This window comes from Juglans regia, chromosome 13, assembly GCF_001411555.2.
Source record: "Juglans regia cultivar Chandler chromosome 13, Walnut 2.0, whole genome shotgun sequence".
Classification (NCBI taxonomy): Eukaryota; Viridiplantae; Streptophyta; class Magnoliopsida; order Fagales; family Juglandaceae; genus Juglans; species Juglans regia.
Window position 1 is genome coordinate 14,080,047 of NC_049913.1, and position 12,816 is coordinate 14,092,862.

Sequence of the window (12,816 nt, forward strand, 5' to 3'; positions counted from 1 at the left end):
ATATTTTTTTCATACGAGCGCTGCAAGGGAGAGAGGTTTTCTTTTTGAATAAATATAGATAGAAGCCACTGTTTAGGAGTAACTATTTTACACACATGATGTGGTATCATCTAGACCATACATGCATTTTGCAGAGGTAAAAAAAAAAACAAAAACAAATGGACCACATGCATCCATGTTGTGTGTGCATTGTGTGCACCACTACAGTGGATGCTATATAGAATGACTCTTTCTTTTTTATTTCGGCTTGAAGAAGAACGCACAGCAGCGCCGCCAGAGTTGAAGAACTCCTCCAGAGTCCATCTGCTGCTGCCTCCATTGCCTATCTCCTCTATCTCCGTTTATTTGACTTGCTCTTTTCATTCCCTACTTTTTATTTAATTTCGGTTTAAAGTTTATGAAATATTTTTTGAGATATTTGGCTTAGACTTTTGGGCATTTTATTTGCTGTTTATTTACTTCATGTTATTTATTTTTCTCGCTTCTTTAAACTTTCATTTAACAGTGATTACAATTGCTATGAATTGATTTTGAGAATTTGTGACTTGAATATAAAGATGAACTTTAGAATCTTGATGTTGAGACTTTTCAATTCTCAATTCTTATTTTATCAATTACTTTCTAATCTAGTTTAATTCTTAGATTATTTTTATTAATCTCTTAGTTCAATTGCATATTAGATTGATTAAAGTTTGATTAGGACTTAAATAATTTCAATTTTATTGTTTAATTTTCATATTAGTTAAGATTGTTTAGTTTAGTTGATTCTTTGATTGTTAATTTCAATTTGTTAGTCTTTCACATTTCATTTCAATACTCAAAAATCCAAAAATATGAATCTAGTCCATGACTAGTGCCCTTTTCATTCTCGTTGCACTCTTCCATTCATTGCACATACCATCATTTTTATTTTCTCTTTGTGAATATTTTTACCATTTTAAACGAGTTTGATCTTAAATAACTTTCCCTGAGAAGACGATCTAGGAATTTATTCCTAATTATTACGCGACACCCCATTGCACTTGGGATAGCGTTTGTGCTGCTCATTTTTTAGTGAGTCAAGTTTTTGGCGCCATTGCTGGGAAATAGTTGCTTGACGTAAATTTAGACTCGTTATTTTTTATTTTTATTTTATCTCAAATGTTTCTTTCACTATCTTATCTCTGATTACACATTTCACTTGTCACCTACTACTCAGTCACTTGAACCTTACTTATACTATTTGGACTGATGTTTCATGTTATGGATGAAGGACAATTCAAATAGGCTAGTTATGAATGCTTTCTTTGACAGCTATGTTCATGCTAGGACAAACTTAAAAGTTTGTTGATCAGTTCGATAATGCTTTGAGGAAGAAGATTGAGAATGAAAATGGGGTAGACTTCCACTCATTCAACGTAACAATTCCCGTCGTCTCTGTCTCTCCACTTGTAAAGATATTTCAAGACATATACATTAACTCTAAATTTAGAGAAGTTTAGAAAGAAGTAATGATGATGCTTGGTTGTAATCTATCTCTACACCATCAAGATGGTGTAATTGCAACATACCATGTAGAAGATGAAGTTCGTGTTAATGATTTCATCAAGGAGGTAACCCAAAAGGTGTACTTTAATGAGACTGAATGCAAGGTGAAATGTTCATGCGCCTTGTTCGAGATGAAAAGGCTATCGTGTAGACATATATTAGCCATTATAAGAATTAAAAAAGTCCATTTGATGCTATAAAAGTACATATTATATCGATGGAGGAAGGACATACACTCTTATACGAAGTAGTTATGACGTAGTTGCCATAAATGCAGCGTCATGTGATGAGCATGCTGAGTGTATGATAGATAAATTATATGCAATGAACGACATCTACCGCACAAACAAGTCGCCCCATCAAACTTGTTCCAATGTTATAGTTACAATTGTCGATGCAACTACAGTTGGGAATTCAAAGAAAGTTCTGAATCCCCTTGTAGTGAGAGGCAAATGCAAACTTCCATGCCTCGAAAAAAAATCATTGATTGAGAGAGTCAAACCCACGACGAAGAAGGCTACTCAAAAGGAAAAATGTAAGCAAGTCAACTCAATGCTCCATTCTAAATATTTGATTTTTTATCTTCTGTAATTGTTTGTTAGACGTACTCTGGTTTTTTTTATTGATTTGTAGCCGCATGGAAGAGATATCGAAGTTGTTGACACGTGCATGAATTTATTTGGGCAAACAGTTGTTGGGACTCAAGAGAGTGTTGCCGTTCAAGTTACACACCACTTACTTTTTTATTCTGACTTTTTGCTAGGAGAAACTATATGATTATAACTTTTTATTCTATGGGCTAAAAAGACATGGAAAACTAGCAATTTCAAGCTGTTTATAATGTAGAAGGAAGATTATAGCTATATATATAAGAACTTGGATCACATGGTCACAAGTTTGAAAAAGTTCAGATGCTCCATATAAGAGTTTAGGATTGGGTTTGCCAAACCGAAAACAAAACATTGATATAGTCTGTTTCAAAGGGACTGCCCAATCAATGAGTGATTATGGCCTAGTTTTATCATGACTATTATTTTTCATGGACATTTTTGGAGTATTACAGCAACTATGAGTTTAGAGATGTACTCTCGAATGACCCCTAACCTAATCACAATTCACAGGAAAGTAGAAGAGGGACATGGGGCTCCAATCTCCTTTGACAAAGAAAAAAAATGTTCAATAGACTTTGATAAATCCCTTTCTTAACATAAATGCTTAGGTTCTTTTTTTCCAAAACGTGAGTAATGGTTTGGTCCTCAACCACTCCCTCACTCTATCGTAAAATAGAGAACTGAAATTGTGGTCCACTTTTGGACAAAAAGCGACCCTTTTAGGTGTCTGTATTGTGACATTATGCATAACTACCATTTTAGTTTTCACCAATTGTACTTAATTTTTTTCTAAATACACAGATTGCTTTCTATATATATATATATATATATGTACTAGTCCTAATAAGAAAGTATGGACTTACAGCTTTAACTGTTAGGTTATTTTTACAAATGCAACTTAGGAATGAGACACAACCAGAGCTTTATGAAGCTATAGATGGGGAATCTGGTTTTCAATCCCAAGGATAATGTCCATCTGGAGCTTTTCTTTGGACTATAGGTATTGATAGGACATGCTTTTTTTTTTTCTTAGTGGAACTTTAATGGAAAATTATTTTAATCCCTCATATATATTTCTATGTTTCTTTTTTCTGCAGAAATAATGATGTTGAACCGAGGGTGGGATTGGACAACACTGTGGACACGTGCAGGACTAAAGATTTATGGAAATACTTTCATTTGATGGTTTTGTCTTTTGTTGGTGTATTTGTCTACACTCATGTTAGAGAAGTATAATACATTGTTTATGTTTAAGTTTAGAAATTGAACTGGTGTATTTCATTCCATGGTTGAGATTTTAAGTTGTAAGTGTTAATTAATACTTGTGAAGTATGGAGTATGTTACAGGTATATGCAATGGAATGAGGTGCTGCTTAGGCAGCCCAAACTATGTTTTGTTAAAGTTAAATCAGTGACTTGAATGAAGTTCTAATTTTTTGAAATGAGTGCAAGAATTTTCCATTTAATTTGTGGATGGTCTCTTTTTGTCATGCAATTTGCCATGATCGGTCTATTTTTGCAGTTGAATCTCCCATTTATAAATACCAAGAGTATTGATGCGCATGCATTTTTTTAGAATAATTGATCTATGACACCCATGACCAAGGTCAAAATAATAAATTTTCTCACAAAGATCATGCTTCCCAGCTTGATACAATGAAATTATATACAAAAGAAGAGTTGCGCATGCATTGTTTATGAGAAAGTTCACAACTAGTTGGTTGAAGTTATACACAACAAAGGCCACAAAATTATATACAAAGTTCCCTCCAGTAATATGGTTTCATTGTGACCGTATGAAATACAGTGAGATTAATATAGAAATAATTCAATACACACGAAGTAGTGTGCATTCACACTAAATGTCTGCTTGTTGCCTTTGAATATCAAGTTGGTCGTTGTGGACTCCCAACTCCCTCTTTACAATCTCTTCATCTCTTTTTTGAAACTCTTACTCATTTCTAAACAACTCAATTTCTATCTTTACAAATTTTTTTCTCTTTCCTCACCACTATCTGCCCATTTGAAATAGTTGCAGTGTGGTAACCCCTGATTATAAACAAACAAACGACATGTATGTAAAATATTAAACTTTTGTAGAAATCCAAATGCACGTCAAAGTAATAAAAAAAATTTCTACCTTTGTATTGCACTTTGGACACCAAAAAAATGATCGCCCTGGATTTCTTGGCATATTCTATGATCTAAGTGAAGCAGGCTTCCCACAAGTGCACATTGGGTTATTCGTCGAAGTACGATTAAGAAGAGAAGATGAAGAACCTGAAGATGACATCCTAATGAAGAAGTGGGCTTCAACAAACATGTTCCCAATGTACAATCCATAAACAATGTCAACAAATCAACCCAAAAAATACCAAAAATCTATGCCAACCAAATGCACACTTTAGGCAACTAGGTATATAATCTTTTTAACAAGAGATATACCTTTGTTCAGCCACATCAGAATATTACCTAAACTTTGCAACAATTCAAAAATAAATCAGTTCTATATACAATCCAGTTTTATGGCTTTTTAGTTTCTTGCACACAATCTCAAAATCATTTTTAAAATAGTTTCAAAAACATTGCCTTCCGAAATCAAGCTCAGATCCTGCCTAAGACTGAATCACATCAATTTGTCATCAAGCAAAACAAAAACGAGCCGTTTCATTAAACATGTCAGCAGTCGGTGCACTTCGATGTGCAAATTTGCCTATAAGAAGAGTTTTCCATTACAAAAAGCTAAGTGCTAGGACCGTTGGAAGGTGGAGGTGGACAAGGACTGTCAAATGCATCGGGCATGGTGTCCTGACCAAAGGAGTCAACAAACTGATGTGAAGTTGCATCAAGTTTAAACATCTCTAAATCTAAATACCTTAAGTTCAGTATGGGGATTGGCCAGCAAGTATGATCTAAGCTGCAACACACTGGCCCTATACCCATAACCAAAAGCATGATCCCTGATGCCATGCGCCGATGCCAGCTGAGGGTAAAGGCAGGCAAGTCCCTCCCTTGCAACTACCAATTCAGACTCCAACATCTTCACTTGCTGGGTCTTTTCCTTAAGTCGGGTATCCGTATGAAGAAGCATTTTGTTAAGCTTCCTCTCCTGTTCATTTACATCGGCCCGATTTTTCTAGTATTCCTCGTGCCGTTTGATTAGCTCCTCCAGAGCTCTGCGCACCTCATAAAGGTCAAGATTAACTTGCCGCTTGCATTCCTCTGAGGCCGCCAACACTTTCCCGAGTTTAGAGCAGCGCCGCTAAGAACTAGGCAACTCTTGGTGGATAGAATCTAGCTCCTCCTTGAGGGCGGAGAGCTTAAAATGGACACGAGCCCGCTCTAACTCTAACTTCCCCGGGCATGGGAAAGCTGAGCTTTAGCGAAATCACTCTCTGACTCCAGTAGTCCCAAGGAGAAGTTGTCCCGAGCATTCACTTCCCTGGCACGACAGAGTTCATCGCGAAGGTGGAAAACCTCGTTGCGAAGAATGTCCACGTCACCTACCAGAGAGTGTGTGAAGCCATCCACTTGCTCGAGTAGGATCTCCAACTCCCCCTCTTAACCCTCCATCTCTCAAATTCCCTCTTGGCATAGAAAGAAAATACACGCCTAAAGCGAACTTCATCCTCCAAGTCAATACGATTTGCCATGATCCAGGCCGCCAAATCGTTGACACCCTACAAAGATAAAATTGAAGAAGTAAAAAAAGAAAAGATTAAAAAGATTAAAAAAAACATAGAGAAGTGAGAGAATCAGAGCCAGAAGTACCCCAAAGAGGGAATTCCTTAGCCGACTAACCATGCTGCTGACGGCTTCATCTCTAGTAGGACCAGAGGAGGTGGAAGCACCTCCCCATCATACCTCAAATCAGGCCCATAGTGTGGAAAGAGGGTGTAGGCCTTAGAAAATGCCACCACTGAGCCTACTCCAATCATAGAGCCTTACCCAAATCTCCCGCCAAGCGAGCAATGTCGGTGTAAGCAAGTTCAACATCCCTCACTTGCGAGACCGCCCAAAGGAACACCCTCTTCTAAGAGAGAGGACTCAGCATCATCCCCAAAGGAGGAGGCAAAAGGAGAGGGGATAGAAACATGGTCGCTGCCAGCCCCCAGGTCAAGTGAATGAGTCTCTCCCCTCGAGATGGTCATGGGCAATGAGTGGGGAGTTGAAATTTTACCTTCACTCTCCTCTTCAATTTCTTCAAAATAGGAGCATTTATGCCCTTCTCTCTGCCCTAGACATCACGATTGCTTAGGGCACCATCTTCACTACCCTGAGTTCCCTCGCGGGTTGCCCGATCGGCAAGACTCAATGAAAAGGCTGCGTTCACATCCATATTGACTTTGTTGCTTTCCCTTGGCAAATTAGAAGCTTCGAATGTAGGGAATTCGAAGGTTGGGCTTGACACCGAATCAAGTTGTTGAGATGGAAGATCAAAGTCAAAAACAGTAGACAGGTCAGAAAGGGCTTGACCCATCAAGTCCTCGATGTTGTCAAGACCTAGAGAAGGCGCGCGTGTTGGTGATCGATTGGGGGTAGAAGGCGGGGTACCCTGAGGTCAGTTGGCCATGGGGGAGGCGCCAAGACCTATGCCTGCAAGCCCCCCTCTTCGCAGCAGGAGAAGGGGTATCCATAGTAGCATGGCCAGAATGCTTCCGTGAAGCCTTTGGAGTAGAGTCAGAGGAAGGCTTAATTGAGGGAGATGGCGCCACAGTCTTGTTTAGGAAGAGGCGACCCTTGACCTTCGAACAGTCAAGCATCACCAAGAAACGATCAATATTGGCAGGTGTCAAGAGGTCCTCAGTCTAAAAGTCGTCCTCATGCTCAGTCACACAGGCAGTGACCTTGTCCATAGTTTGGGATTTTACTCTAAAAAGCTCTAATTGGGAATTCTTGGCGCATAGCCTCTGAATTGGGAAATTTCCAACCCATGCCAAAGACCAAGAAAAACTTTCTTGTCCATTTTTTGGCTTTTGAATAGCGGCTCTCAAAACGGGCCAAGTGCTACTTCCTAATACAACAACTGCAAATGTTTCCCGGAGAGCTCCTCAAAGAATAAAATGCCAGGAATAATCAAGCGGTTAAATCTGGGTATTCTTCCCTAGCGGCAAAACTAAACGAAACACGGTGCAAGAACAAAGAAGAACCCACCACGTGTGAGAATCAAGTTGCGTAGGGGCTAGCCGAAGAAGATCAAGAACGTAATGTATTGGGCGACAGAAAGGAAATCGCAAATTATGGGTTAGGGCACAGACATGAAGAGCAACCTTTTCGGCAAACCCTTATTCATCAACGCAGCCACAGAGAGGGAGTTCCAGGAGTATTGAGTCTGGGATCCCGTAGGCATTGCGCAGATTCGCCAAGTCCTTGGCAGTGAGGGTGGAACGCCACCCAAAACCTTCAAAGCATGGGACGTCTTTAGCAGAAGAAGACTCCAGGATATCAGGGGTTTGGGATGTGTTTCGTTGGGCCATGAGGATGACAAAAAAGTAAAGGGAAATGAAGAAATGTGGGAGATTAGGGTCGCAGATAAAGAAGTAGAGATAGTGGAGTCTTAAGAACATAAATAGATAGGAAGAAATCGAGAAGAAGATGAAAAATAACGAGCATGGAAATGAAGAGCTGGTGATAACTACAAATCATCATTACCTGACTAAGTGGCGTGACTGAAAGAGAATGTGGTGATGGATATTGGGCAACGTGCGCATGTTACCCAAGTTTAAAATTCATGTCTCTTGGTAAGTTGAAACAACAAGTAAAGTAATAAATGGGTCAACGGGGTAGTGCATAGGTCTAAAACTCCTAGCGGGGTAGTCTAGGTTCCTAAACGTCCTCAATTGAGTATAGCAAGATATTTACAATTCCTTCATTAGTGAATTCTCCACGCTTACATGTGAGAGGAATTAGATGGGTAACTGCAAGAGTTAATATTGTTCTGGCCCAAACTGGAGGCCCAAGGCCCATCATTCGTAAATGATAGCTACTTAAAGGAGTCGTGTATTTTTTGAACGCAGACCCTAGCTGCCCTAATTATTAGGAGGGATAAACCCTACATTATGAATATGGATAACGTGGTGATCAGATAATTTCGATACAGTAGGGATAAGCCTTTTAATGGCTAAACATTATGCAAGGTTAATCAGTTTATAATAGTCATCCAATATTCTTTATGTTATATATAGGGGAAGCAGATAACCTTCAAATCATTTGATTAAGCATTCTTGAATTATTATATCTTACTTATTACTGACTTAAGCATCTTAGGTGTCACATGCACACTGCGCTACCCATGTAATGATTTGTAGGTTAACAATCACGACCGGTGGTGCTACACGTCCTTTACATCATGTAAGTACGCTTCAGCAGAAGTGGGCAAGTGCAATTTCTTTTTTCTCACAAACATTTGGTCATGATAGACAGTGAGTTGAAATGAGATAGTTAAGATGAATCGTAAATAGTAATAAGATATTTGAGTTAAGAGAAGATGAATTTAAGGAGAAGTGTAACCTGGCAAATAAACTCGATTTTTTATTTGGTGCGGTTTGTTGTTTTCAAACCCACTGCTAAATAGATTTTTACTTTAAATATTAAGATGAGATAACATGAATGAATTGAATTAAACGAGTTGAAAGCGCTTAGTTTTATATCTGGCCTTTTACACAAAATTCAGTTCTAAAAACTACTACTAAAATTTATATTTTTCTTTTCTTTAGACAAATCAAATATAAAATAAATATATTTCAAAACTGATTTGATTCGTCTCAAATGAAATCTGGGTCAAGACAAGAGCCATCGTCTGATTTTTCAAACAAAGAAATTTCTTCCCTTTCCGCTCACGTTGAAAATGAAAACGATGAGCAGAGAGGGCAATTGTATGTTTATGGCCACTCGCAACTGAACTGACGAAAGACGCGACTAAATTACTAATAATTATAATAATGTTCGATACGACCAAACCGACATCAGTGGCATCAAAAGAGGCGCCCCTTTTGTCACAAGTGGGGTCGAATGATTGAACTAAACAAACAGATATGCCACCGCTCCAGAACCAGACCAGACTGTATGGTTTTATTGGGCATTTTTGGGCTTCCGCCAGCAGAGCAAGAACTTGCATACTTGCCTCTGTCCCAAAGAGACAACTAGACATCACCACACAGTACAACCCCCAAGCCCCACTCCCTCCGCCCAACCCCCCCACCTTCAACTCGATGGGGAACATGTCAAACATGTTCATTTCACTTCCTATTCCAATATTCTTTCCTGCAGACAAGATCTTACATAATCTACTTACCCAATCCCGACCAAATCCTTTTCAATCAAAATTTCAACTTTATGTACGGCCTTCTTCCTACCCATTTTGCACTTTCTGTTTTTTTTCCTCTTTTTACGCTTGTACGCGTGGGAGACCACGTGCTATTACTCTTGCAATTATAATCTTAAGAAAGATTCTTCTAGTTACTATTTATCATTTCACATGCATTTTATAAAAAATATTTTATATTTTATTAAAAATATTCATATAAAAAATTATAAATATAAAATATAAAATAAATAATAACTGATTTCTAATCTTAATTGTCTTTACTAATGTTTTACTATACAAATATTTTTTAATTTTTTTTTAAATTATACAAAAATATCATATTTTGAAATTTTTAATCCAATTCAAATAAAAAAAAATTATATATATATATATATATATATAACTTGTTGATAATAAAATAAAAGGTATAAATATATAATTATCCGTTTTCCGAAAAAATTCAAAAACAATTATTAACTCATCTCAACTCAATTATTAACTTATCTATATTTTAACTTTCCGAAGGAAACATCTGACTATATGATTAAGATATAGACAATTTATAAAATACTGTCAATAATTACAGTAGAAATATTCAGGTAGGAAAATTATAATCATGATCTTCACCGGATTACCATGCATCAATCGGGCAATAAGTTTCAATTAAATGGCTGGCTAAGTATCATAATTTAATCGGTTTAATTATCAGTATTAGTGGCTGCAAGTCTGGAACTCATCCTCGTACGAACAAACAAAAATAAATAGCGTAAAATTACCGTAATGAAAAAAAAAAAAAACCGTTACAAGTAACGGAGAATTGCAGTTTTGACCAAAATAGGGAAAGAGGAATTGCAGGATTTTCGACTGTAGGGGAAGAGAGAGGTGTTGAACGATCTATATCAATCCGCCAGCGTTGGTCATTTTAAGCCGTCTGACCGGGGAATCTAAAGGCGTCGGAATAGAGGACGGTGCCGAAGACGGTGAAATTGGCGACCGTGATGGCGAATCTGATGAGGACGACGACAACGACGAAATGGACGGCTCTGATGAAGTGAGATCGCAACTCTCTTGTAGCTTTCTCTTGTTGGTGCCTCCGCTATTTGTACTTCCAAATCTAACCTCTCTCATCATGTAATCCTTCAACCGTTTCACATCCGATAACTTCACCGGTTTCACAAAGAAATCCTCCGCCCCTTCCTCCAAACATCTAAGAAGCCACACAATTTGAAACAATAAAAATTATCAATCACAAGTTGTCCAGAGATAATATCATTGACTGACGTAGATACGAACGTTAATGCATGGTTTGAACAGAAATTAAAATACCTGTCAATTCGCGCTATGACGTTCTCGGAAGACATAATCACCACCGGAATCTCTCGGAAATTAGAAGACTCCTGTTCCAACAAAGCTTGCTTTAGAGTTCTGCAGCGCATATGGGCTTAAATTCCGGTTAAGGAAGTTAATTACGGGGGCATTTTCTCACCTTGATTTTCTTGAGCAATTCGTAGCCGGTCATTCCAGGCATACAGTAGTCCGTTATGATCAGATCCACTTTCAAGCCCTGAAAGTGACAAACAGCTGAAAATCAGAACTTCAAATGCACAGCAGCTGAATTCTATACCGGAAATGAATCTATAACGATCTAATTTATATGCAATTATGTTCAAACTTACATCGAAACCAACTGAGGAACTCGTCTCCTCGTCCAGACCCAAGAATTGCAGGGCTCTTCTTCCGCTATCCACAGCCGTCACTGCAAAATTCGACCGTTTTTCTATTCAGAATTTAATGAAGAAATGAACATTAAAAAAAATTTGGAATTTTGGATCAACGGGCCAAACCTTTGAAAGAAGAAATCTTTAGCAACTTCTCGATGAACTTCCGGTCGACGAGGCTATCATCGACGGCCAGAACGTGAGCTTCTGCGGAATCAGACGGCGAAACATCAAAGCCGTCTATCCTCCGCCTTGAAACGAAAACGTTCCTCTCCATCTAATCTCCGAGTCAGATATATCCACGGAAAAGTAAACTATATACTTCTAATCTCGATTCCTTCGAAGAAGAGCCAAAAACAAGACAAGAGTTCCCTCACTACTTCGGTGGGTAACCTTTTTTATACGCTGTAATGCAAATGTGTGTGTCTGAGCCTCACACACACACGCCCCCTCCCTCTCTCACTGAGTCCCTTTCTTAAATAAGATCCTTTCTCTCTCTAAGAAATCTCAAATCTGCTTTTTTTTAATTGAAGCCATTAAGGCCGAGATTCTGATATCCACTTCGGTGTGATCTCCAAATCACAGTCCCGACATATCGCGATCGTCCCAATCGTATCGCGAGTGATCTGGAGCGCGATATTTTGGTCAATTTGGAGATGTGTGCCACAGTAATTTGAAGGAATCGAGGGAGCTAGAGGAGTTGACTGGAGGTCAATAGAGGACCCCCGCCGTCAAATCCGTCGGTGAAAAAAATAAAAAGAAAACACCAAGACAGACAGAGCGACAAGACGGCTCGGGAACCGGCGGCATAAAAAGAGGTAAAAAAAAAACAAATATTTACTGCCGTTTTACTACAAGGCCGGGTTTAATTATACACGTCAAAATAATATATGGTGAAATATAAAATTTAAATAAAATATTATTATAATATAATTTTTATTTTATAATTTAAAATTATTAAATTATTTATTATATTTTATATAAAAAATTATAATAATTAAGTGAAATAATTTGTTTAATAAAAAGAGGCGTAAATGTTTGGTTTTTTTTAAATGACAAAATAATAATATATATTTTTTTAATAATAATAAAGTTGCCAACGAGCCTATTTTACTCTATATTTTTTCTATTACTGTAGATTTTTTTTTAAGGGAAATGCTATATCTCCCTCTGGGAGCTCCCGCTTGGAGCTATGGGTGTCAAATCGTGTTAACGGGTCGTATTCGTGTCGTGTCAAGACATGTATATTATACTATATAAGTCAACCCTAACCCGACTCGTTAAGCTTATCGTGTCAAAATCTCAAACCCTAACACGACCCAATAACATAACGGGTCGTGTCGTGTCAACCCGTTTTGACCTATTTATGTAAATGGATTGAAACAAACTCAAAATTAACCTCTTTAATCTAGTTAAGTTTAGCATAATTTTATATAAATGTTAAAATCACAATATCTATAAAAAATATAGAACTAACTACAAGTCCAAAATTACAATCTAAACAATAAAAATATCGAAATTAAAGTCCTAATAATTTTATTTTTTAGGTATAAGGGTATAATTGTAATTTTAACTTTCTTAACGGGTCATAACTGGTTGACCCGTTAAGCTATCATGTCTTAACAGGTCAACCAGTTTTGACCCGAACCCATTA

At 37.7% G+C, this 12,816-nt stretch overlaps 1 protein-coding gene across 1 annotated transcript; it reads right to left on the reverse strand.

The window, feature by feature from the left end:
• Window positions 1–10,107: 10,107 nt before the first annotated feature.
• LOC109008663 (two-component response regulator ARR5-like) lies at window positions 10,108–11,729 on the reverse strand. Its single transcript, XM_018988853.2, has 5 exons — window positions 11,289–11,729; window positions 11,121–11,200; window positions 10,931–11,008; window positions 10,771–10,841; window positions 10,108–10,651 (listed from the first exon to the last, which is right to left on the reverse strand). Exons 1-5 carry the CDS (start codon window positions 11,437–11,439, stop codon window positions 10,339–10,341), a joined length of 693 nt encoding a protein of 230 aa, XP_018844398.2. The 5' UTR covers window positions 11,440–11,729; the 3' UTR covers window positions 10,108–10,338.
• Window positions 11,730–12,816: the final 1,087 nt, after the last annotated feature.

Bases quoted from the DNA above. Each gene is read 5' to 3' on its own strand.
- LOC109008663 (XM_018988853.2), bottom strand. From the start codon at position 11,439: ATGGAGAGGAACGTTTTCGTTTCAAGGCGGAGGATAGACGGCTTTGAT. The intron at 11,201-11,288 runs GTTTGGCCCGTT...CGAATTTTGCAG, and splicing joins AAAGATTTCTTCTTTCAAAG to TGACGGCTGTGGATAGCGGA. The intron at 10,652-10,770 runs GTATTTTAATTT...GTGGCTTCTTAG, and splicing joins GTCATAGCGCGAATTGACAG to ATGTTTGGAGGAAGGGGCGG.